Source organism: Pelodiscus sinensis, chromosome 18, assembly GCF_049634645.1.
Source record: "Pelodiscus sinensis isolate JC-2024 chromosome 18, ASM4963464v1, whole genome shotgun sequence".
NCBI lineage: Eukaryota > Metazoa > Chordata > Testudines > Trionychidae > Pelodiscus > Pelodiscus sinensis.
In genome coordinates this window covers 18783602-18811143 of record NC_134728.1, presented here as the reverse complement: position 1 = coordinate 18811143, position 27542 = coordinate 18783602, and the positions used below count along the sequence as shown (strand labels likewise).

Here is a 27542-nt window from a genome sequence, read left to right as displayed (position 1 = left end):
GAACTGGGGTTTGGAAAGAATTTACCTGCCAAGTCAGATTGGCAGAGACCTTGGGAGTTTTTCAACTTCCTCAATAGCATTGGGCCTGGATCACTTCCTAGGATCACCTGGGCATGTGCCACCCAATCAATTCCCTCAATTGAAGGGACTTGGGGCATTAGCAGAAGCCTGTTCTCTGCCCGTGAAACAAGACAGTCTATTTTCTGAGGACTGAAATGCTTTTTAATGGAAATCATTGGACTCAAAAGAGCGATTTGAGTGAAAACGGATGGCTCGTGAAGTGCAGGACAGACTAGATAATTTAGTGGTCCTTTCTAAACTTCACAAAACCACGTGCAGGAATCCCTAAAAGTAAAGAGCCTTGGAAAATTGATTATCTTTATTTGTAGATAAAACCAGTTGCACCCATACTCCCTCACAACACCCTGAGGTGTATTCTGTCTCCATTCACACATTCCCAGCATCGCAGGTGTACTTTGACCCTCTGTAATCCCACCATAGATGATGCACTCGTCTGTGGTGCTCATAATCCCGGAATTGTGAGGACGAGTTCTTTAATCCCACTATTGGGCGGTGCCTTGTATCTACCATAGTCCCAGCACCCGGGGTTACTGTGCCCCCCTGCAATGCCAGCACTGGGGGTTACTGGGCCTCTGCAATGCCACGATTGGCTGCGTGCTGTGCCCCTCCCCCGCAGTTCTGAGCGTGCGTATTTATCTACAATAACCTCTGCCCAGTGACTGACACCTCCCGCCCCACTCCCATGCATAGCATTCACAGCCACGCATGCGCCTTCCACTTAGGAACGGGGAGAGTGTTAGGGGAGAAATGCGTTGGACGCATGCGCACTGGCTGCAGGTGCGCCTAGGGCTTTCTTTCCTTCTCCCTCGGCGGGCGACGGGTACGCACGCGCGCTCGTGGCAGGTGCACCGAAACTCCTCCGCCCTGCTGTGAGTGCCCGGCGCGCATGCGCTGTCTCTCCTCCCCCCCCCATACCCAATCCCTTCACGGAGCGGCAGGTGTCAGGCGCAGCTAGGCGCTCCCGGGGCGGCTCCTCCTTCTGGGTGTGTGAGGAGGCGGCTTCGCGGCGGTGGCGGCAGGTTGTGTCTGGGCGCAGAGCTGCCCGGCTTCTCCCCCCACAGCGCGCCCGGGGACACACGGGGCGAAGGCGACTCCCGGCCGTGTGGCGGCATGAACCGGACCTACCGCAGCGCGGGGGGCAGCCGGGCCCTCGGCACCATGGAGGTGAAGAGCAAGGTGGGTCGCGGCCGCAGAGGGCGGAGCGAGCCTTTTGGAAAGGGGGGGGGGGCAGGGCTCGCTCCGGTGGGTCTGGGTGGGCTCGCTCCGCGAGCGGCTGCCGGGGGCAGAGCGAGCTGCGGCGGGGGTGGAGGGGAAGAAGCGGGGCCGCGATCCGCGAGGCGCCGCCGGGGGCAGAGCGAGCTTGAAGCGGGGGGAGAGGGGCTGGATCCGTGACTCCTTGAGAGGCCGCTGGAGGCAGGGCGAGCCTCATTGGAGGTGGGGGCCCAGCAGGAGGGGAGCACTGAGGCATCTGAACCCCCTGGCGGAACACATCCAGGGCTGCCTGTGAGTTGCCCGGCACGGGGCCAGGAGTGGTTCTGCATTGTAGGGTGAGGGCGAACTGGGAGAGCTGCTGACTCACCTGCAGAAGGTAGCAGTAAGAGGGAGATTCCTGGGGCTGGGGGAGTGTGTCTACAAGGGAGATCCGGGTTGCCTAAGAGTAGAGGTGTTTTCAGGAGATCCAGAGCGGTTACCTTTACTCTGTCCTTCATGTCTTGTGCCACTGCCTTGATTATTATTCTAACAATTCTCACCATAGTGTTGAAGCTAGTAATAATTAATGCTTGACATCCTCCCTATAGTCTGTGTCCTCTCAGTATTAGCCTCCTTGTCAGATTGCATTTCATCATATTTTCCCCCATGTCTCCAACAATTGTGGTTGATTGTTCGCTGCAAAACTTGATATTCTTTAACCAAAGTTACAGCATGACTTTACTGATTGGGCGGGCACACTGCTTTCCATCAAGTTACTACACTGAAGTGTAAAACAAGACACAAAGTTCGCCCTGAAATTGACTATGGGCTAACAGAATACACAGGAAAACAAATGCAGACAATATAGGAATATTACTAGGAAAAAAGGGGTGCCTCAAAAAAATCAGTTTAGCTCTATCATGATTTGAAACATCCCTAACATTATGCTTTGACGACACTAGGGATGTAAAATCTCAGTTAATCTGTTGACCAGTTAAATGCTATGGGAGCAGGTGGGGGGAGGTATGGTCTGCAGGGGGTGAGCTGGAGCACCCCCTGCCTGGAACAGGCCCAGCAGGGCTGGAACAGTCCCTTGCCTGTGGGGGGTTATTCCAGCCCCACATTTAACCATTCACATCTCTGGACTAGTCTAGGATAAAAGTGTCTTTTTAGAAATATGTTAATTAAAATATTTTAATGATTTAAAACTCTAGTGTGAACAGAACAAAAATAATTTGCCCTGCTAAAGTGGTTTTTTTGGGGAAAAAAAGTCTTTTATCCTAGAATAGAGAATATTTTGATGTAATACAGTGGCTCTGGAATCTTGTTAGCTGGTCATATAACCCACAATTGTCAAGGTGTTGAACTGTGTCTAAACTGGGTGTTAAATGAGTGTTTCATATCATTTTAGTTAATTTGAATTAGAGAATGTGGATGAGGCAGTATCTTTTGGTGAGAGTCAAGCTTACACAGAGCTCTTCTATGACAGAAGTTGGTTCAGTAATAAATACTGTCTCATGCACCTTGTGTCTCTAATATCCTCTGACTAACATGACTATAATGCTGCACACATAAATTGAATTAGGCAACTTGGGAATTGTCTACAGAAGGATAGCTGGAAAAAGTAAATCCAAACTAAGGTGTGAATTTGAAGTTAAGACATCTAATCTCTGCGTAAGTCTTCTAGTACGTACTACGTGGGAAATTCCTTGGATGTTGCATATTTCAAATTCTTGGGACAACAGTTAATGAGCAGGTTTTATTTTTTTTAAAGCTTATGGCCAAATATATTAGTCATTAAGATGCCACAGGACTCCTTGTTTTTGCTGAAACAGACTAAAGAGGCTACCCCTCAGATAATAAACACAGTGCTCCTGACTGAAGGGAGTTCCTCCTGCAGGAATTCATTTACTTTTGTTATACACAGGTGTGACTGAAATCAGAATGAGTCATTTATTCTACCTTATTGTTCACTAATGTTAGTGTAGCTATAGTATCTATAGAACAGGGTTATTTGCAGAGACAGCTAACTAATCAATTAATGAGAAGGCAGATGGTGACTTGATGGCTATTGATGACTTATTACACCTACAAATTGTATACCCAGCCAGACTATGAAAAAACAGGGTAGTTTTATTGTTTGCTTTTTCTCCCCTGTGTCCCTTGAAGCTACCACCTTATTTGTTTCATGTAAGGTATTTAAATACATTAGCTATCACATTTTAAAAACATTTTTTCCTAATTATAGACTTTTTGGGGGGCAGAGACTGTATTCACTCATTACCTTTAAACAGGGCTTACCACAATGGGGCATGTTGCTGCTTTTGGTCTCTAGTACTGTTGTAATACAAATAGTATAATGTAGGAGTGAAAGATCTTGAAGATTGGGGAACTGAAGAAAGTACAGTCTGCTTTGGAAGAGGACTAGTGCAAAGTGTATTAGTGAATTGTTAAAACACAATTGTAGTGCTCACACAAGAGGAATGGAGCAATCTGGTACAGGTAGGTTCACATCCCAACTTGCCACAAACTAAATCCTCATGTAGACAGGTTCTTTGAGTTGTGTATATATACCAACATTTCCACTATCAGTAGAACTGAATGGTGGAGCATTTTGTCAGTAGTGCTGAACTGGCAGTGAAATAAAAACCTGAATCTTGTTAGTGTAAATAGGGCGGCTATGAAGCTGTTGAGGAATGGGTTTGTATCCCCTCTTTGCCTCTCCATTTTAGGCAGGAGCAGAAGTGACAGAAAATTAGGGTGGGAGGAGATATGAATTCTTCAGTTTCTCCCAACAAACCTTGAAAGTAATTAGCTGCATGCTGGCACTTCACCAAAATAGATATGTTGCTGCAATAATTAACTCTGATTATTAAAGCAGAACCATCAAGTTAATGTGGATATTTTTTCATTCTGTGCTCTGGCTTTAGTTTTAACCTTTTGGGGGCAGTTAATACATCTGAGGCATAGTTTCAGGGTTACAACAGAATTGGGCACAGTCACTGCATAACTTTTCATTTACTTCATATACTGATGGGTTTCATCTCAACCATGAGGATGAAATCAAGTCTTTACTGATTTAAAATTAAACTTGTAAAGTTAATGGGTTGCTGCTAGTAAAACATTTAATACCAGCAAGTATAAATTAAGATGAGACACCTGTTTAATAGACAGAAAAATGGTGTGATAGCTTTAAAATTTTAAGTTTTGCCTTCAAATATACATTTAAGAAAAGTGAATGGGCAGTACCTGAAGTTTTTGTTGCTGAGATTCTTATGCATATACAAAATCAGATGTCATATTCAGGATGACCAAGATCCTAAATGAGTAATGCTTTTAATTGCTCATCTTTGATATTCATGTATAGTTGCCAGTCAGTATATTAGACTTGTCATCTCAGAGTATGTCTACAGTGACACAGGTATGACACTACCGTTGTAGAATGGATGCTTCTTACATCAAGGGAAGGGTTTTTTTTTCCATTGTTATAGTAGGTAGTAACTCATTTCTATGAGAGGTGGTAGCTAAGCAGATGGAAGAAATCTTCTGTGAACTAGTGGCATCTCTGGTGGGAAATGAGGAGTATTTTTATCTAGCTACATTGCACAGGGTACAGATTTTTTTCACTGCCCTGAGCAATGTAGCTGGTTCATCTAACTTTTAGGTACAGACCAGGCTTTAATGTAGAGTTGTGTGATATTATTTGGGCTCTGCCTTAAACATAACAGTAAAAACAAAAAATATTTGCACAGAATCAAAAGTTAAATGTATTCGGAACACGATGTCACATTGGAGCATGTTACTTAAAGACAGAAATAATTACATACTGCCCGGCATGGTCTCTCACATAAGTACATCTGAAAGGTCACTTTCATTCCTCTCTTTAAAACTATTTGGTTAAGCGTTGTCTGATATTTTTGTAAATTATCAGGTCACAAATTTATACACTTAACAGAATAATTTGAAAGTTTCATTGTCTTTGTCATTGTGATTTCTATCTTACTCAAATCAGATGCTTTTATTGTAGTTTGGAGCTGAATTTCGACGATTTTCTCTGGAAAGATTGAAACCTGGAAAGTTTGAGGAGTTCTATGGATTATTGCAGCATGTGCACAAGATCCCCAATGTTGAAGTTTTAGTTGGATATATAGATATTCATGGAGATCTGCTGCCTATCAACAATGATGACAATTATCATAAAGCAGTTTCCACAGCCAATCCTCTGCTCAGGGTTTTCATTCAAAGAAAAGGTAAGTTAACTAATTTTATTTATTGATAGTGCCTACTATGTACAAAGCAATATCTGTGCATGTGGTCATGTATTTTGCCCCAGTCTAATTTTTTTACAAGTCCCAATTTATCATCCCATTTCTCCATGTTGACTTATGTGCTGACTTCTTACTGATATTCACTAGGACTCCCAACTGTCCTCAACAGGCTGTTTGGAAACATGTTGTGCACTATTGCTGTGGGGCTCAAGATTCCCTTCTGTTTGATTACTCTTCTACTAAGCTACATTTCTTATTGCATTTGGAAATGTCTGTAATGTGTTGATTTAAACTCCAGTCAGCACACCAAAAATCTTTCTAAAAAAATTCCAAATTCAGAATGGAAATTTATCTTCTCCTACACCTTTCTTTCAGCAACAGGTATAATTTCCAGGTGCAATTTTTTGGTCTTATCCTTAAACTCTTATGCTCTTTCTTATGGAGGAAAACTGAATATTATGTTGTCAGATATGTTCTTGTCCTGTAGCAAGTTGTTGACTGTTTAACAGAAGGAAACTGAAAAGTGCTACACCTGTGATTCTAGTTGGTTTTCTCTGGATTCAGATAGGCTCATGATCCTCTCTGTAAAGCTTCTCCTTCAATAGCAGGAGCACATCTAAACATAGGATTCCTTTGTTGTTGCATAAAACAAAGTTCTGTTGCACCAATCAAGTTGACTGAATTTTAAATAGAGGGATATTTTGTTACATGTGAGCTAAGCTTTGCTATCTTTAGTAATTTATTTTAAAAGACCAATAAAACAGATTTTTCTTACAAAAATAAATATTTGATTTTTCCACAAATAGAACTCTTTAGAAAATGTTTTAGCTGAAATGTTCCTCTTTCCTAACAGAACTTTTAATACAATTTGTCTTTTGCTGTCTATGTTGCCATTAAAATGTATTTCCTGTATTTAAGTGTTCATGGAACAAGTAAAGACTCTGTGATTCAATCTTTAATTGGCAGGAGCTTGACTAGGTGACCTGTCTCTATGTAAGCTCCTTCAGCAGCCATATGACAAAAAGCAGATAAACCATTTTGTCAGATTGAGATTATTAAGGTTGTATTTTAGCACCCCAGATTTTGTTACCACAGTTGTACATGCCATTCCTTGTACGCATGTTAAAATTAATAAATCATGGTATGTAGCTTATTTTGCTGTTATCTGGGCCAAAGTATCTCCGTACTAGGTATTGACCAGTTTTAAAGTCACTCTCATACGTGGTCAGCTGGAAATACTATAGCATGCAGACATTGCCTTTCTTCCTCTTTTCCATTCTTTGATACCAGTCTTGTAACTTCATGTGTGAGCTGCAGAAAACTAGGAAATAGACCTCCAAGTTGTTCCCAAATCTGGGTCTTGAAATCAGTGTGACAGCCAGTATTTATATTTTTATATTGCACCAATGTGATTAGTTTGAAAAAGTTTGTACAGAAGGGTGAGAGAAACCTAAAATGTGTTGTTTAAAAAAAGAAGTTTAACAACTCAGGCCTAGTCGCATGATATTGAAAACTACCCAAATTCATGCAGTCTAGTTTCTGATTTGTTTTATTGCTCAGTTAGGAGTATTTATACACTATTTTCTGTTTCCATAACTTTTATCTGCACTTCAGTGGAAATATCCACCATTGACAAGGCTGCTTCAGTTTCACTTCTGAAATTAGAATTTGTTGAGGGGAAAAATTACACTTGTGTACTGCCAACCCTTTTTGAGACCTTTATCTTCTGTAACATTGTTTGTATTACAGACAAAATCTGTAGTTTATATCCAATATACTTTAAGCAGAGATAGTGGGGAGCAATAAGACCCTTAGTAGACCACCACCACGAGAGAGGAAAAATAAGCGTTTCTTAAAACACCTGAAAGTCTAATCTCAGTACCTTGCTTGTTTAGAAATTGATATGTATTTTAAATGAGATGCTAGAATTTGAGGGAAATACCCATACCAAAACCTGACATACTTGTAAGTAGAGCAGAACAGATTAGAATTCTGAGTGTTACACTTAATATCCATAATGTAGCTAGATCCCCTTAATAAAATGTCAGAGACCTTGGATTCACTAGGAAACCAGGGGGCTTGATCACATGTTAACCAACATGAGGTTATGTTTAAATGAAGGCAAGGCAGTTTGAAGTTTTTAACATTATGAGCAGGTCGAGGTAAACATTGTGTTCCTGCTGGTGTTTACTAGAGAGATAAGCGACTAGTCAGCTACCCTATAAGCAAATACTTATTGGGTAGTTGAGTAGTACTCGACTAGTCACTCCCCCCGCTGCCTCTATCAGAGAGAGGTAGCAAGGGCAGGGAGGAGCATGAGCTGGTGCGGGGGGCTGGTTCCTCTCAGCATCGTCCCTGTGGGGGGCAAGGAATGCAGAGGGCAGCGGAAAAACAGCATGAATGGGGAACTGAAACAATCCCACTCTCGCCGGTCCAACTGCTGCTCCTCTCAGTTTGAAATACGCAAGAGCCACCTGTGGCTCTATTACATTTCAAAGGAAGAGGCACAGAGGAGAACACGTGCCAGCGGGGACTGCTTTAGTCCCCCCTCATCGATTAATGGAGTAGTCAATAGAAATTCCATTGGTTACTCAATTAGCTGTTTAATTGAAATTTAACATCACTAGTGTTTACTTCAGCTTGTGAACAGGAGAAGACTAGAAACTGTTTTCTCACCTGGAATTTTATTATGTTAGGCTGGGTCTATACTAGATCTGGAAGGTCGGCTTAAAGTATGCAACTCCAGCTTCGTAAATAATGACCTACCTTAAACTGAGCTTGGTGCAGTCTCTACAATGGGAGGTTGATGGAAGCAAATGCTCCTGTCAGCTTCCCTTACTCCTCATGAAGTGTAGGCTTACTGGTGCCAATTAGGGGTGCCCTCAGCATTTGATTCAATGGGTCCTTATTAGACCCACTAAATCGAATGCCAGAAGATCAATCTTCAGCATGGGAAGTGGAGACATAGCCATTGCTAGGTAAGAGAACACTTTTTCTCCTACTATAGACTCACCCTAGCAGGGTGAGTTGTGTTGATTTGTTTTTATTTGTATTATAATATCATCTAGCTCACTCCTATCTGCATCCTGAAGTTCCTTTCATGACAGATTATCAGGTATTGTTGATATCTTGGAAGAGGTAAAAGGGAATTCAAAGGCTGAACTGATGGTGCTTTAATTCAGTCAAAATGTATGGGAGTCTGTCAGCAAGAGAAACCTGACCTACAGGTGATACAAGTGTGAAGGCCAGCTGGGCATATCTTTTTGCCCTCTTCCACAATACAAGAACACAGGATACTCAATAAAGCAAAAGCCATACAGAAATACTGGGGGAGGGGAGGTTTATACTACTTAAAATTAATTTGTAGAATTCAATGCCACAGAATACTGAAGTAGCAAAGTGAAAATAAATGTACTATCTAAAGGTGAAGCGAGGCTTAAGAAATCATTTAATTCTTCCTCGCTACTGCAGCCTTGTTCAGTATAGCGCTTCTGGCATTTGTGTTTACAGTGCAGAGCTTTCTTTTCTCCCTCCTTCTCTCCCCCCAGGGATGACTATTCCATGCTAGGGATGTTAAGATGTGGTTTATTATCTAATCAAGTAGTTGATAGAATTTTTACTGGCTACTCAATTAGTCAATAAGGAATGGCAGCCCAGCTCAGGCTTGGCTTGCACAGGGTCTGGGACCTACCCCTGCTGAGGCTCTGCATTTTAAATATAGTAAGAGCCTGCCCATCCAGCTTAGTATGTTTAAACTGCAGAGCTGCATTGCGGGTAGGTACCCAGATCTGGCGCAAGCTGGGACTGAGTTGGGCTGCTTTCCCAGCCAGAGCGGCTTCTGTCTGGCTAGCCTGGGCTGCATGTGGTGAGCCTGGGACCCCCTGCAAATAGCGACTGCTGCTGGAACAGCCTTCCCTGCCCTCTCTTCCACACTACCCGCCCCCCCCCCCCCCCACCCACCAGGTGCTGCTGTCTCTGATAGAGGCAGCAGTGTGGGGATGGACGGACACCATGGAGACTGTGCTGGGGGGACCGGCTTTTAACCCGGCTCCCCCCAGCACTGGCTCCTCCTTCCCCCTCCCCCCTTGGTGCCTCTGATACGGAGGCAGAAAGGGGAGGTGGGAGCAAATAGTCACTAGATTAACTGATAAGCCTAGACTTATTGGTTAGTTCTCACTTACATCCTGATTCCATGCCATAATAAATGTAGCTTTCAGTTACTCTGGCTATATGTTTACAGGTATAATCAATCTTCATGCTTCAGGGTATAGTCTAATAGGCAGCTAATGTCATGAACTAATTACATAACAAAGCATGACTGTATAATTCTAATCACTTCCATTATGTAACTAGCTGCAAATGTAATACTTCTTTGCTTCCACTTAATGCTTTCCGAGGGAGGGAGGGAGAGAGAGAGAGATTGGAGACAAACTATCAAATTGTCTCTGGTACTCTGTTAATCCCATAAGCACTTAATTTTGGTCCTGCTCGATAATTGGTGGAATGAAAGAAGAGTTGGGTTTTAAATTATTTACCTTTTTTTTTTTTTTTTTTTTTGAGGAATATCTCTAGATGTTTTCCCATGCTTTCAGCATTTTGACACCCTACCTTTTCCTAAAATCCTGGTGAGAAACACTTGAATCCAGCATAATTACTGTCATACCTGTAAATACTTTCCCAATTTAGGTTTGAAATGTCTCTAATCAATATTTAGGTCTCCATTCTTTTCTGCATGTCAATTCATAAATGTTAATTACCAATGTTAGGTGCATTATGATTGACCAAAAAAATCTTATTAAATTAAAAACTATTAAATTAGTTTTTCCCTCCTAGTATTATGGTACTCTAATTAAAATGTGTTCAGATGCTTATCTTTAGAAGCTTGTTGCTTGAAGGATAACTTTACCAATACATGCATTCCTTTGGAAGCATATCAGAGGGATTGTTGACAAATTGTGCAATTCCAGGTGTTGAATATTGAGTTGAAGTTGTTTCAATAATTATACAATTTAAAAAAGTCTACATCACATACACAAAATTAGTATTACCAGTCCATTTGAGAGCATTACAACAGGAAGTTTTTATACCAAGTTGACATTCACCTTTACATCTGTTATCAACACCTTGTTCTTTGGCACTATGCCAAAATATTTTCCACTGTAACTATAAACTGATTAGCTAGATGTCAGAACAAAGGTGTCTTTGTATGCAGGATACTGCTTCAGAAAATTTGTTTGGGGATTGAGGAGAGGTTAAACAGAATCATGCTACCTGGAAGAGTTAGAGATGAGTTTTCTTCAAGCTTAAGCTTTCCCTACTTCTCCCCCAAATTATGTAATTTCATACATTTTCTACCATAAATTTTGTGCTAGTTTACTTGAGATGATATCCAAAGCTATATCCATTAGGGCTTTTTGGATATCAGTGTGGTGGTCTGGAAATGTGGTGGCATTCTGACATGTAAGCTTAGAAATGCTATGTCTTGTGCATCATGGAGCTTTAAGAAGTGGATTTTAAAAGGTAAAACGCCTGCTCAGTAATAGAAATTTCCAAGAGTGTTGCATTTACTATGTTTTATGTGGGGGAGGAGCAAAGGGGTAGTTTTTTGTTTTTGTTTTGTAGGTTATGGCTGCCATGAAGTTCAGATCTTTTCTAACAAAAGTAGTTTCCAAAATCTTGACTTTCATTTGAAAGGCACTTTCTTGCGTTTTGCAGCATATGTTCAAATGGAGGTCTTTTGTGGTATTCTTTACAATTCAATTGAAAAAATGAGTCTAAGAAAACTGCTTTTGTAACTGAGTTTAGGCTCCTATGCTGACTTCAATAAGTCTGACTTTAGCCTGAGATTTTTTTCTTGGTTTTTGTCTAGATTTGTAAAATTAAAGCACGACCTTGGCAGTGCTTGAAAGTAAAAGTGTGGCCATGTCAGGAGCACTGGCAGAGAGCTGTCCCAGCACTCTGTAAGGGGAGTAGATAGTTGCTCTGAGAGCCCATTTACACTGTGCTTTACGATAGTGTTTCTCAACCTTTTTTTTATAAAGTACCACTTTAAAACAATAAATACCCCCAGTACCTACAGTTTTCAGACACAATTTTTTTCTACCATTGCAACACATTTCTTTAAACAATTTAATCGTAACTGGGCAGGCAATGACATTTTTGGGTGTAAAAAGTACAAAAATAATAAAGTGCTGTAAAACTTAAAACAAAAATTCAGTTTTCTCCAAACTTCAGTTGTGTTGACATACCCCCTCCTCCCCAGACTTCTCTCAAGTACCCCAAGGGTAATCGTACCACTAGTTGAGAAACACTGCTTTATAGCACTGTAACTTGCTGCGCTCTGAGGGAGAAAGGGTGTCTGTGTGTTTTCATACTCCTGAGCCAGAAAGTTGCAGCACAGCAAAGTGACAATGTAGATTTAGTCTTCTGCAAAACACTATTTGCACACTCAATTATGTCAAGGTATTACAGATCTTAAAACAATTAATGTTGCGTGTAATTTGTGTACAAGTTACAGCTTAAATGTAAAATCAGGAAATGCAAAAGTTAAGTTGTTTCCATGTACATTGTAACTTCCATGTACATTTCCATGTAACTTGTACATTAAACAAGGAAAAAATGAACAAAGGAGTGCATACTACAGTTGAGCTATGTTGTTGTGACTTCAAATATTTGCATTTTCTGCTTGTTCAACTATGTATTCTGAACGTTACAATATTTGGTTCTTATGTTAAATCCCTCAGTTTTTAATGAAAAAAGCATAACCCTAAAGTCCACAATCAACCATTAAGCAAAAGCTAAGCAATAAAATTCTCAACCTGCCTTATTTTCACACCTAAAAGGCACCCATAACCCAAAGACTAGCTGATGCCAATTTATACTCAGGTGACTTCTGTTTTGAGGCTTTTGAAAGCTACTTTTTTTGTTAATGATCTTAAAGTGCATCGTTTCTATAGTTTAAGCTTCAAAACAGATAATCATAAGTGGCTCAAATTGTCCTAGAAAATTAGCCTTTTGAATGAACAAAATAAAGTTACAACTGCTTTCTCAGTAAAATTTACCAGACTATGAACATTGCATTAAAAGAGCAGTCTGGATTACTTGTCATCAGCAATCCAAATGTTATCATTCAGAAGAAATGAAGCCGAAATAGAGAGTATGTGCAACTTACCTCTGATGCTTGTTTAAAATGGGTCTAGTCAATAGAAAGTAGAATAAATTACATGAAAACTGAAGTTTGTGTTTAGGTTTGACAGTTTAAATCCTAACAAATTTTCATAATGCGTTCAGTGACTTCAAAATATCTTCTGCTGATTGATCCCTGCAGCAATAGAGAGTTAAACCTGCTTACATATGCTATCTTGCATACCTGGTAGTAAATTCAAGAAGAGTAGTGATGTTGCCTCCTCTCTGCAATGACGGATTTCTCAAGAGGCGGAGGAACTTGTGGGGAGAGGCATATTGCCTTTTACTAGCTTAGCTGAATTTGACTTTTGTTGTGTAGTCTTAAAACCAGACTTCTGAAGTCTCAGATAATTTTAAAATTTATATTTGTGTAACAGTCCTATAAATATTTCTACATATTTTACAAAATCTCTTGTGTAAATCAGTGAGAGGTAGAAGTTAAAGATCCCAGGACTAAAACAAAATAAACCTTGCTCCAGCTAACATTCTTTCTTAATGAAACAGGTTCTAATGTCCCAGGCTGTATAACTTATTATTTATACCTACAGTAACTGTGCTGCTGTCACTTAAATCGGTGGTTTCCAACCTTTTTAAGCACAAAATCAGTTTTTGAATTTAAGTGCAATCCAGGATCTACCTCAGACCCAAATACCCTTGCCCCACCTACTTCGTGCCCCTTCCCTGAGGCCCTACTCCTGCTCGCTCTGTCCTCCCTCCCTCTCTTTCACCTGGCAGGGGCAGAGGGTTGGGATATGGGCTCTGGTCTTGGGCTAAGGGATTTGGAGTGTGAGGGGCTTTGAGCTGAGCCTCGGGGAATGGAGTTGGAGTGGAGGGAGGGGGTTCAGGGTACAGGCTCTGTAAGGGAGTTTGGGTCCGGGCTCAGCTCAGGGCTAGAACAGAGGCTTGGGATGTAGGAGGGGGTTCATGACTGGGGCAGGGGTTTGGGATTCTAGCTCCTGGTGGACACTTTTTACCTCAGGTGGCTCCTGGGTAGTGTGCAGTCAGGCTAAGGCAGGCTCACCCCTGCCCTAGCTCTGTACCACTCTCAACAGCCAGCAAACTCCCTCCATCCCAAGTCCTGTACCCTCCCCATTAATTCTATGGAGGGGTAGTATACAGGGTGGGAGGGGGCACCCTGAAATCAGCACCCCCTGCTCTGCCCTGCCCTGCCCTGCACAATAAGTAGGAAGAACTGGGATGAGGGGGCAGCTCCAAGGCAAAGGGCAGGAGATGCACAGCAGTAGGGAAAGGGGCAGCTGAAGTGCTGTGCTTGACAGCCTCTTGGGCCAGTCAGGATCACCTGTCAGAGGCTCCAAGCTCTACCAGTAGATCGCGATCTACTGGTGGGTGACCACTGACTTAAATCATTTTGTTTTCTTGTATGAAAGGTACATATATTAAAACCAGATTTTCAAATGCCTAGTCTGAGCTAATTTTGTAAATACGCAATCATATTTTTAGATTAAAGATCTCTGCCATTATAACTTGTCTAAACACAGGAACCCTCTCCATGTGATTAACATCCTGCTAACATTGTCTTAAACTTGAAGCTGTTTTGCTATATTAAAATTGTAAAAAGGCTTAACATACTGCCTCTCAGTTCTTTTCTCTGATCCTCACTCTTTAATCATATCTTTTTTTAAAAGAAAAAAATGCTGATCAGGCTGAAAGTTCACAGGCTGATTTTCTTTCAGCTAATGTTAAATTCCAGAAAAATAGCAGTTATAGTGACAGATTTTTAGCTAGAGGGATTAAACATTCTCTCAACTTGTGAGCTTTTCACAGTTTGTGTTTCTTTCATTAGTTTAAATTTCACATTCAGCTTACAGTGCCTTTAGTGCCATAGCAAATTCTTATGGTGCTCTGTGGATTAGCCATCTTGGAAAAAAGATACCTCTCCAGCTACCACTTTTTAGAAGTGTGATTTTTAGTGGTCTTAATTGATGTCAAAACTTCATATATAAATACATATTTATAAATGTCTGGTTTACTACCATATATGTAAGGTGGATAAAAATAGATTCAAAATTGACTTTTTGATCTTTCTAAAAATAAACCTGATTTAAAATGATTTTGAATTGCATACAAAATATAAGGCCTAAACTTATTGTAATTTCTAACAATGTTAAAAATTCAGCATATTTATTTATTTAATCAGAAACCTTGAGTGAATTAAAGGCTAAGATCTTTTTCTGTTTAAAGAAAAATAATTCTAAGTTTTGAAGTCAAGCTTTGTAAATATGGCCTTATTGGTGATCTGAATTAACTTGTTTCTAGTTTAGACAGACCCTAAGACACTAGAGTGGCACAGGTGTGGCACTACAGCTGAGCCTTCATAGCACTGTAGCATAGACACTACCGCAACAGAAGGGGCTTTTAGGCCTTGTCTCCACGGCACAGTGGCTTGAATGCTGCAGCGATTGATCCACTGGTGGTCGAATTATTACGTCTGCTAAGAGGCGTTAATCGATCTCCAGACACTTACCTGTCAACTTGGGTAGTCCACCAGGACAAGAATGGCTGGAGTTTACTGGAGAGCAGCCTCTGCCGACCTTATTATATGGAAGTCACCTCAATCACTACGTCGACTTCAGCTACACTATTTGTGTATCTGAAGTTAAGAGACTTAGATGAGTAGGAACTTAAACTCTAGTTGCTTTCACTTATTTTTTAAAGCTTTCCCAGGAAGACCTGAAATTAGTTTTACTTTACTGACTACAGTTAATTCCTCCAATTTAATAAATTTTGTTTTTTTATAAGAGGCACGTAAGAATTAAAAACACATGCCCCTCTGCCATGTATATTGGCCAAATCAGACAGTCTCTGCATAAAAATAAATGGACTCCAATCAGACATCGAGATTGGTAACATACAGAACACAGTAGGAAAAGGGATTGAAGGTCTAGAAAACATGAGCTATGTGGGACAGATGAAGGAATTGGGCTTGTTTAGTTTGGAAAAGAGATGACTGAGGACATGGTAGTGGTTTCAGGTATCTAAAAGGGTGTCACAGAGGATGGGGGAAATTATTCTCTTTGGCCTCTGATAATAGGACAAGAAGCACTGTGTTTAAATTGCAGCAAGGGAGGTTTAGGACATTGGGAAAAACTTCCCAACTGTCAGGGTGGCTAAACACTGGAATAAGTTGCCTAGGGAGGTTGTGGAATCTTCATCACTGGAGATATTCAAGAGCTGGTTAGATAGACATCTGGCAGGGATACTCTAGAAGACGTTGCTTTGTCCTAATGTGAGGGCGGGGGACTGGACTTGATCTCTTGACATCCCTTCCAGTTCTAGTGTTCTATGATTCAATCTCCCTGGACACTTAGTTTTAAAAGTGGCCGTTCTTCAACAAAAACACTTAAAACAGACTTCAAGGAAAAACTGCAGAAATGCAATTCATTTGTAAAGTTGACACTAATCTGGATTTGAATAGGCATTGGGAATGTCTGACTCACTACAAAAACTTTCTCTTGGTATTCATACCTTTTCATCAACTGTTGGGAGTGGGGCCACATCCACCCTGACTGAATTGGCTTAGTTAAGGGCTGGGCAAGATGGGGATGGGGTTTGTAGCCCAGCCAGCCTAACACTTTGATCTAGCCCACTTACTGTATCTGGCCACTTTCTATTTATATCCTGCTGCCCCTGCCTCCAAATTTCCAGGCAAGGGCACAGGCAGCAGGATCCTGTTTAAATGGCTCATGATCACAGCACTACCTGGCAGATGCTGGAGCTGTGATCCCTTTAAATAGCTATAGCAATCCTGGACAGCTGCCAGGCAACGAGGTAGCAGTGGGGCAGGAACTACAAACCCTTTGCTGTGGTTTTTAATTCAAAGTCTCTGGCCCCAGACAACTCGGGGGAGGGGGGAGGCTAGTCCCCAGCCTGCCCTTTCCAGGGGTGGAGCTGGTTCATAACCACGTACCAAAATTCATTAAGTGGTCCCCCTGTGGAAAATTATTGTCCACCCTGGCCTAGTTAGTATAGATCCTCCACTTGATAAGAGAACTTTTTTTTTTTTTTAATGTGCTAGTATATATTGATGCTTGCTCCTGTAATTTCCACTCCAGTGCATTGGAGTGGTGAAGAGTATGTGCAAATAGGTTAGTCTTCAAGGTGCTACAGGACTCCTTTTTGTTTTTACAGGTACAACTAAGATGGCTACCTGTCTGATACAAAACACAGGGTGTTTTGTTTAATGAAAAAAATTGTGTTCTAGTTGACTGTTTAATATGATTCTAGTTTCTATCCTAATGCAATTCACAATCATGAGCAAAAGTTAATTAGCTAGTCAATTGTCTGTTAGTGGCAATGTTTAATACATTAGTATTAAACATTTTCACTAACATACAATTAAGAATCTGAAAATATGAAGCTATAATGTATTATTAAACTATGTAGTTATAGCATGCCCTTCTAAGTAGCAAATTTAATTAAAAGTCAACATGTTTTAATGGTTGTAGCAACAAAGAATGCACTTTTTAAAAGAAAATAACTGAAGTAGAAATGGAAAAGTTGATAATTATTTAAATTGAGGCTTTCCTCTTGGTGACTTAAATCTTTGGCACCAATCATTTAAATGATAGATCTCTAGAATATATTGTATTCTGTTTCCTGATAAAAATAAAAATGTATGTGGCAGCGCAGCACATCTTGGAGGCCTGTGGAAATTCTTGCACTTTTTTGTCCTGGAAGTTATGACATTCTATTGGATATTACCTGGGGCCAAGCTTGTTCCTCTGTCCTCTTTTTTTTTTTTTTTTTTTTTTTTTAAAAGCTTTCACTGATATATGGTGAAACATGCCCAATCTTTTCCTCAAGGACTTGTCAATTTTGTGTGCGGTATGTGCTGTTCGGGCAATCTGGACTAAGATGGACAAGCCCATTTTAATTTTGATCGCTCTGGATCTTCCCATCTCCTCTCTGTCCTTGTTGAATGTGTAATCATTGGCTCACACGTTCAATTTTTTAAGTTATGTGCTTTGAACCTTGATCTTAGAAGTGCAGATATGAACTTTGTACTGTCCCTAGATTACATGTTCAAACATAAGTTTCATTTTCCGAGCTTGGCATAAATTTTTTACATACATTGTCTAAATTTCTTATTCTGATCAGAAGAAAAAAATATCCACAACTGTCCATAATCTGCCATGGATATGAACCTTAAATAAATATGCAACATTGCTTAATTTGTGCCAGGACATAGCCTTAGCATCTTTTGCTTGGCAGTTCATATCCCCAGTACTCTTGGGGTGGGGGTGGGGGATTGCATCAGTTATGTATATAAAAAAAATTGCTTGAGCCCTGGCATCTTTCATTACAATAAACTGCATATTTAACACCATAATTAGTAGTATTGAAGCGACTTCATAGTGATTGTTGCTTTGAGGTTTGTATTTATTGTCCATATAAAATCCTTCTTTCGCATTTGAGCAGTTGAATTTAGTCACCAGATTTCACACTAACTCGTCTGGAAACGAATAGATTTTCTGTAATCTTTTTTGTCAAAGGTTACAACAAGGCTTTGGCACAAGGAATACTTAAAAATGAGCCCTTGCTGGTATTGCACCTGAGTGTTTTAAAAATTTGGTCCTAATTAGTGTTCCCTCTAAGCTGCACGCTTCACAGGTGATCAGTCCTGCCTAGTCAGGGGCTCTGGGCTTAGCCCAGGGAGCTGACTGATTAATCACCTGTAAAACTAGAGGGACCACTGGTTCTAATTCTTGCTTTATTTTAGTTCAGTAGCTCCAAATTTCTCTAACAGGTTGCTTAATGAATCCTGTTTTTATAAGCCAACTAGAAGATTGGGATTGGTCTTGCCTTGGGCAGGGGGCTGGACTTGATGGCCTTCTAAGGTCTCTTGCAGCTCTATGATTCTGTGATTTACCTGGCATTAGTTGGGTCCTTAAAGAAGTTTTGTTTTTCTTCATTTAAATAATTGTTTTCAGGTGGGATAAGGGATCAAGGATTCAATATGCAGGCTGCTCCTGGGAGAGAGGACAGCCCCAGCCCCCTCTCTCAGGTTTCTCTCACCAGGTCCCAAGCTACTTCTATCTGTCCATGGCTGCTTCAGCTCCAGCAGGCACAACCAGGGGAGAGCTGCATGTCCCTTGGCTGGGGGACAGAGAGACACAAAAACAGACAAACTCCCTGAAATATATAATAGATACATTTCCCTTGCTCCACTCCAGCCCTTTGCTACTCCTCCTCCATCCCTCTCATGGTCATTCTGCAAATATCTCTCTTGACAGACCACCCCATTTCCATTTTATAAGAAACAATTAAACTCTAGGCACATCCCATTGTCCTGGCACAACCAAATCATTACCTCGCTTTATGATGAGAGGAAGCTAGCTCTTACCATTTAGGAAGAGTTCTTGAACAATCAGACTCACAGAGAGTTGGACAGACACACATTTCTAAAATATATAGTGAAAAAGACTAAACTCCCTGAAATGTAGCCAGTGGACTTGTCAAGTTCTTTTAGTTGCTTCCCCCTATTTTACACTTCTTAGTGTTGCTTCTTGTTTTGCTTTGGTTGTGTTACTCTAGTCTAACTCTTACTACTCCTCATCTTGGGATATTGAAGCGGCAGTTTGGGGTGGGTGGAAGAGACAATAGGATGAGAGGAGACTTCTGAGGGCATTGCTGATTTTTAAATTCTTAGCATACCAAATGCTTCCGCACCATGGGAATACTTTCTTTCATTGAAGAAGTGGCATATGTACCACTATTCATGGTGGTCCTACCATAGCTTCTTTAGCACTTCTTGTAGTAATAAATGGGCTTGAAGAGAGGGCATTGGTGGGGTTGAGTCAGTAGTGATAGGAAGGGTGAGGATATATTTTGGGGAGACACCGTGGCCTTCCTAGTGGGAGTTATGTAAGAATCAAAATAAAGGTAAGAAGGTGACTAATGAATGTAGTATATATTGATTTTTTTACTAGTGTCGTCTTAGATTTTGAGTGTCTTGATTGATGGAGTATCAGAGGCGTAGCAGTGTTAGTGCATTTGACGAAGTGGGTCTTTGCCCACGAAAGCTTATGCTCCAACATTTCGGATAGTCTATAAAGTACCACAGGACTCCTTGCCACTTTTGATTGATTAGAAAATGCTTTTGAGCAGCCTTAATGTGAAATAACTTTTTTGTGTAGTATAAAATAGTACATGTTTAAGGAGGTGTATTAATCATAGCAGCTAACTTTAAATTTAAATTGTTGTTTTGTTCACTTAAATGCTCAATCCTACAATGCACTGAACAGTTATTTGTTAAACATTTATTATTTATATTAACTTAACTGCTATTTGAAGCCATATCCAATAATCAACTAGTAAGATTTGTTTTTTTTTCCCTTGTTCAAAATTAGGGATGTAAGAGTGTAGCTGTTTAAACTGGTAACTGGGGAGCTGGCTGCCAACCTGCGCTGCTGCCTCCGATACAGAGGCAGCAGTACAAGGCGGCAGGCTGAAGCTGCTACGTGCACAAGATAGGGATGTAAAATAGTAGTAGAGTTGACTACTGCTTTTTCCCCTCATCTGTGCTGCCCCAGGCAGCAAGGGGGGCAGGAGCCAGTGCTGGGGGGAGCTGGCTTTTAAGCTAGCTCTGCTGTGGGGGGGGGTGGGGGGGAAGAAGCAGAGGTGCAGCAGTTCTTCCCCTTCCCTGCTGCGCCTCCCACCCTTTATTGACTAGTTGAGTAGTCAATGGAAAGTCCATCAACTACTTGATTTAGCTGATTAATCAAAATTAATCCCTGGCTATTGGTACACACTGGCTCCCAGGGAGCTGGCTGCCGCCCCACATATAACCATGTAAGCGCTTACGTTTTCAGAGGTTACGTGGTTAGCCAATTACATGTGTTTAACATCCTATTCAAATTGCATTATTTCAAAAAATTGTAGGCTGCAAATGTACTGTGTCTCCAGTGAATTTTAAATAGGATGCATAGTATTTAAGGGTCACCAAGAGGATACTTCCGGTCTTGTCTCGCTTAATTTAATGGTATTTTGTGGATAATGTTTGAAAGTGCAAAACTTGTGACATTGTAAACCACATTGGTTGGAATACTGAAGGTCCAGCGATAGCTTTGATGTTTCTATGTCTGGGCCACTTCCTATTTTCAGACGGTTACATTCCAGAACCCCTTTTTCAGACCATCATTACATTTTGTATTTCCTGCTTACTAACAACCAGTTTTTCAAATTTAACTACTTAGAATTGCTGTCTTTGTTCTTGGCTAGTAAAGTCGTTATTCAGCTTTCCAAAGCACATAGTAGTTACTTGCATTGCTGTGGTTCCTAATGTGGTAACTAATGTTCTAAGTGAACATAGTAAGTACAGTTCAGTTTTGAAGGGGTGAGGAGTATGTTTACTCTGACATGTTTTTCTGGTATGTGTATGTTAGGAATTTCATATATGGAGTATTGCTTGGCTCCAATTTACTTATGTCCCGAGCAGAAACTTCATGAAGCTTCCTGAGATTTTACACTCCACCAAAATTGTGGAAATACTATTTTCTTGTACCCTTTGGATTTAGATTTGCCTTTTCAAGCTCTTCTCGCTATAGAACATAACTATAGGGCATCAGCAGCATTCACAAAGAAATTCCAGTTCCCTGGATCAAAGGGATAGTTAGTCCCAAAAGGTCATGTGATAAATGGAAAAGAAATAGAGTGGTGTCAGTTTTTCTGTATGGGTATGTCTACACTTGCACCCTCTTTCGAGAGAGAGATGCAAATGAAGACATATCCCGTGCTCTATTTGCATAATTATGTTACAGCACTATTTCGAAATAACAGATGCTGTTAAGACGTTATTTCGAGAGACTGGTTTTCTCTCGAAATAACCACGTCTTAACAGCATCTGTTATTTCGAAATAGCGCCATAACGCGATTATGCAAATGAAGCATGATATGATAGCTAATTTTCTTTTCCATAAAAACCATTTAAAGCACCTTATACTCTTAAAGCAGGGTTTCCCTACCTGTGGGTCGCTATTACATTTCGAAAGGGTCGCCAAGTGTCTCCCCAGGTGGCTCTGCCCTCCCTCCCAGTTTTTGAATTGCTTAGGGTCACCAAGTCTTCCTGAATTGTCAAAATGGGTCCCTATCTGGAAAAGGTTGGGAACTGCTGCTTTAAAAGCTTCCTCCCACCCCTCCAAAAAAAAACCCAACCTTGAGCAAATATAAGATATTCAGACACTTCTGTTACTCCAAATTATGGAAGTTATAGTATTGGCTATTGGTTACATCACTTGTCTGAAGTATTTTTAGCTGTGTGACTGTTTTTAATTTACCACCCATTTTACCTACACAGAGTAGGAGCAGGGATGGGATTGTGTGAAATGAAATAAACTTTCCGGAGAGTGAATCCGGGTCACTTGGTTAGCATTCAGATACTTGACTATAATGGGAAAAGCAGCCAGTGAACTTTTTTTTTAATTCTTTGTGTCCTAGTGAACTGGAAGGTAGGGTGTGGGAGAAATTATAATAAATGGACTCTGATTATGAATAAGAATTTTAGGTAGGTTGTATGTGGATAAAGAGAGAATACCTGAGTTTGATAAATGTCTTGTTTTAAAACAGCTGGAATTTCATTCTTGCCTCAATACACTGTTAATTTTTCTTAATTGTTTTTTAAATACAATAGCTTATCTTTGATGGTAATTATAAAGGGAAATGACTTGAAATAAAAAAATAATTACTTTACTGATAGAGAAAATTGTTATTGATTCAGCATGCTGAGAACTTTTTATTAGACATTTTGCACTGTCAGCCTAAAACTTTCTTTACTGATAGCCATGCTAGGCAAAACAGAGTAGTTCACTCTATACTAATTACCAACATATGCTATCTGTTTTCTTACAGAAGATGCAGACTATAGTGCCTTTGGTACGGTTACCATGACAAGGAAGAAGAATGTTTTATCAAATGTTTTGCGTCCAGATAACCATAGAAAGAAACCACATGTTGTCATTAGCATGCCACGAGACTTCAGACCAGTGTCATCTATTATAGATGTGGATATTCTCCCAGAAACCCACCGCAGGGTGCGACTTTACAAATATGGAACTGACAAACCACTTGGATTCTATATACGAGATGGCTCTAGTGTCAGAGTGACACCACATGGGTTGGAGAAAGTACCTGGGATTTTCATATCCAGGCTTGTTCCTGGAGGCCTGGCTCAAAGCACAGGCTTACTGGCTGTTAATGATGAAGTACTGGAGGTAAATGGCATAGAAGTCTCGGGGAAGAGCCTTGATCAAGTTACAGACATGATGATTGCAAATAGCCGTAACCTGATCATTACAGTGAGACCAGCAAATCAGAGAAATAATATTGTTAGACACAGTAGGACTTCTGGGAGTTCAGGTCAGTCTACTGATACTAGCCTTCCAGGTTACACACCACATATTGTGCAGAATTTCCATCCAGAAGAAGACGACGACGACAGTGATGAAGATGATATTATTATTGAAGATAATGGTGAGCCCCAGCAGATTCCAAAAGCTGTCCCTACCAGTGAAAGTCTGGAATCATTAACACACATTGAACTTGTTCATGAGTCAACACAAAATGGTTTCATTCCTTCCAGTGAAGTAAACTTACATCATTCAGCAGGCAACATTAACATGGAATATGAAATACAAGATCCAGGCAAAAAGTCCTTAGAAGATGGAACAATTATAACATTATGAAACTGCCTCACTGGTGTATTTTATGTTAACTGAAGATGCCATAAATTTTAATTTGGCTTAATATATATAATGCAATTTATACCTCTCAATCCTTAAGACCTGCAAACAAATGAAAGGAGCAACAGTAAATGCAAGAAGTTTAGAATTATGTGGACTGATTGATGTCAATTTCATAATTCTATAATTCCATGTAAATATTTTGTAAAGGTAAAATGTAGATGTAACTGTGAATCTGTCCTCGCTGTGATGGGACTGAGGTAAAATGAAGGATGGTTGAGAGATATTGATTGCATGTTTACTTCTAGAGATACATATATTACGATGAGAGGTTAATCAGATTCTGAAGCTGCATGTCTAATCTGAATTTATGGTCATCAGAGTTTACTCCTTAATGACACAATTATTTTAAAATTTTAACATGAAAGACTTACTACTTTTTCTGGTATCTTGAGGAACAGTTCTCTTCTCTTAGTTTACAGTATTTTATAAGATTATCGCTTATGGGCAGGCTTTAGTGATAAGTGTAGTAAATTACATTATGTAAATCTAAATAAATCTAATACAATTAATAGAATGAAGAAAAAATACACGATCATTTTTTGGAGCATGAAATAAGCATGTTGCTATATAAAGATAATTCCAAATGAGAGGAAAGAGTTACTTGAAGTTAATACAGAACTGTTTAATGATTATCAACTATTAAAACACTCTTATTTTTTTTATTATCCAGCACAGGTTGGAGCAATTTAAATCACTTGATAGTTTTACAAAGACTAAAACTTTAAAAAAATCAAATCTGTGCCATTACAACTTCAGAATTTATAATGAGCTAAATTATAAATGCTGTTTTTATATGGCACCCCTAATAGGATATCTTATTTGTCTATTTCAAAACTGCTATAGATAAATATTGAAAACTAAAATCCTGATGCTGCGAACATTTAAACAGGAGTATAAATTGACTCATGAATAGCAGAACAGTTCATTGACTTCAGTAGAATTATTCATGTGCTTTGTTTGTAGCATCAAGGGCTAAAATTGTATTTGTATTAAGAAATAAGTTTGACATGAAATCATTGTAATCAAAACAAATTAGTTCACTACTAATAATGAAAATCTATTAACTTAATACATACACAGTTGTCCTTTTATACACAAGCTAATTTTTTGAAAAGTAGCCTTCTAAAGGTGGAATTTTCCGGTGACCCTAAAGTACTTAGGCTCCTAAATCCTTCAAACTGCAAGCTTTGATGGAATATAGCCCACCTGAAGTACTTCAGACTTGTGGAAATTCAGTGTAATGGAAAATGGTGTTGGCAAATGTAGCCTGAGCTATTTTGCTTATCATGTTTGTATTTATCTTAGTAAGGATGTAGCTTCTTAGCAGAACAAATTTCTATGTAAAATGTGAAATTCTACCTTTAGGTTCTTCCCAGCTCGAATATCTAAGATTTCTAAGAAACAAGAACAAAACATTCTTTTAACAGTTTGAATTTATATGGGAATAAAAGTGAGAACTAGCAACAGTTGCTCCTTCGGAAATTCCGACCCCTCCCAATTAAAAAAAAAGTGCAAAATATTTTAAAATTCTGCGTCTCATAGTATCAGCACAATGTAATCATCCCAGTTTCAATTATTTTGGTAAATGATTTCAAAATACCAGTCAACAAGTATGTCTCTAACACATATAGACAAAAAAATTCAAGACCGATTTCGACAGATTATTTATTAAGCATGTGAATATGCAACTTTGAATAACCGTTCATATAAACTAAAATAAACCTATTTCCACACCTCTCAGCAATACTGCAAAGGCTTGGGAGAGACAGTAGTATTGGAAGAACTGAGGGGAGTAATTGCTGGGAATGAACCTGGAGGGCTGTTACTTGTGGTGGGAGAAGTATGGAACAGGGTTTGGTTGGTTGCTGTTTTGGGGCTGGGGTTGAGGAGAGGGCTTTTTAGGAAGTCTCCCTCATGCAGACCTTTGACCCTGACCCCTCCTTACCTCTTCCATTTAGTCAGTCACATCTGCTCCTGTCTGTGACCCTGCACCACCCACAACCCATTCAGCCAAGCATAGTTCCCTTGCACCTTAACTCAACCAGGCATAGCTCCTCTGTCTTCATGTGCCCCGGCATTCCCCACTCCACATTCAGCCAGTCATAGCTGTTCCGCCTCCTTGTGTCAGCATCTACGCTCAGCCACTTTCCCAGCTCCATGTAGCCCAGCATTCCCACTCCCATTTATCCCCTCCCATCTATCACCCACCCCCTAACTCCTGTGCCCTGCACTGCCCATCCCGAAATCCTAAGCCTCACAGGGCACTGCCAGTAGGAGGCCAGCCGCTTGGCCCATGAGCCTGCTGCCCTCACTTTTTGCACTGCCTTGTGAGCGAAAGATGTAATTACGGTTTCCTTTCTCTTTCCTGTCCGATTCTACAGTGGTGGGGGAGGAGAGGGATCTGCTGAGGATATCAAGTGCAGAATTCACCCAGGAATAAATATGTAAATTTAAAAACTGATTTTTAAAAACTTATTTATTCATGCTCTGTTCCTTTATTTATGATGTCTTTCTTTAAAACTAGGTTTAGGTTTTTATTCCCTCAACAATGTATCCCCTTTCCTTTCTCAAGTGAGGACCTCTTTCCTTTATTGTGTTTGTGTGCATTTACATTCCTTTTATTTACTTGAATGTACTGCGAGTAATCAAAGCAATAAAATGTACTTGGATTAAGAGAAGAGAATGAAATCCACAGATGAATGTGAACTACTAGCACATTTGTGTAGAGGTGTATTGCTTTCATGTATTGCTTTCATTTAGTGGAATTGTTTTATGGTTCTAATATGGTACTTTAGTAATGTCGCAACTTGGATGTAAGATAAGCTATTAACTTACATGTGAGTCTGGCACCTAAAAATGCTAACATTACAAAATATTAATTTATTGCTTAAATACAAACACTTCAAGGTAGTATGCTGCTAAACTTTTGTCCAATGCCTAATTTTGAGGGTTTTTTTTACTCACAGCATATATTTTTTTTATATATACTGGAACTAAAAACTTAAGGAAATTCAGGGCATAGAGTGTGTAATTGCTCATGAATTTGTCATGAAAGATTTAAAAATTAAAATAACAGACTGCACAATATGTAATCACATAACACTGCAGTTACCATGAGAGAGTTCCAAAATTGTTTATTTTCATCATACCACACTACAAGTTACTAAATATTTTAAAAATCACTATTCCAGGATAATCAACTGAAATAAATGGCTACATTTAACTTTAAATATTAAATGGTACTGGGTTCAGTCTAATACTATACCTATGTTAGCCTTTTATACACTACCTCTTAAAGTTTTTTTTAAACAGTTAACATCTTTCAAAATTTCTCCCTGTGGGGGGGAGAAAAAATTCAAGGCTTGGATCTTTTAGTGATTTTTAACTGTGAAGTCTAAAATTATGCATGAAAATATCAAGCTGCTGTCAACACACACTCTTTATGTAGTCAGTATCCTCATGAATATGAAATGTATTTTAATCCAGATTTTATAAACTAATTTATATCCAAATTATTTCTAAATGCAGTGGAATATCAAAATTCTTTTGAATAGTGTTATATGGATGTGTACATACACAATAAAAGCAAGCTGTCCCTCTTTTCTGCAGGCTTCTGAAAACAGATTAGCCTTTTAAGTGCACCTTATTAGAAAAGAGGAAATGTTGATGGAATTAAGATACATTCACTTTGGATTGCTGTTATGGTATCAGTAAAAGTTAAACTTACCTGAATCATATGTTCTTCCACAGCTTCAGTAAACTTAGGACAATGTCATCATGAGCTGTCTGCAACATGTACTTTTGTGAATATTCTGTATTTTATAATTAAATTTTACTTGCAATGTGATTTTTACACAAATGAAAACTTGTTTAAAATGTCAAATATCAGTATTTTTCTTACAACTTTAATGTATAATGTACATTGATATTACTAAATGAACTTTGATTTTATAAAATCAAATTAGCTCTAGCTGTATATTAGTCTTATATTTTTACAAACTGGAATAATAAATGGATATAGAAATATATACTTGCTTTTTAAAATTACTTTGGCAAG

General features: G+C 39.6%; 1 protein-coding gene across 1 annotated transcript; it reads left to right on the top strand.

The window, feature by feature from the left end:
• Positions 1-887: 887 nt before the first annotated feature.
• PARD6B (par-6 family cell polarity regulator beta) lies at positions 888-27542 on the top strand. The gene is made up of 3 exons (XM_075901201.1): positions 888-1257; positions 5300-5522; positions 22593-27542. The coding sequence occupies exons 1-3, from the start codon at positions 1192-1194 to the stop codon at positions 23423-23425; spliced, it is 1122 nt and encodes a 373-aa protein (XP_075757316.1). The 5' UTR covers positions 888-1191; the 3' UTR covers positions 23426-27542.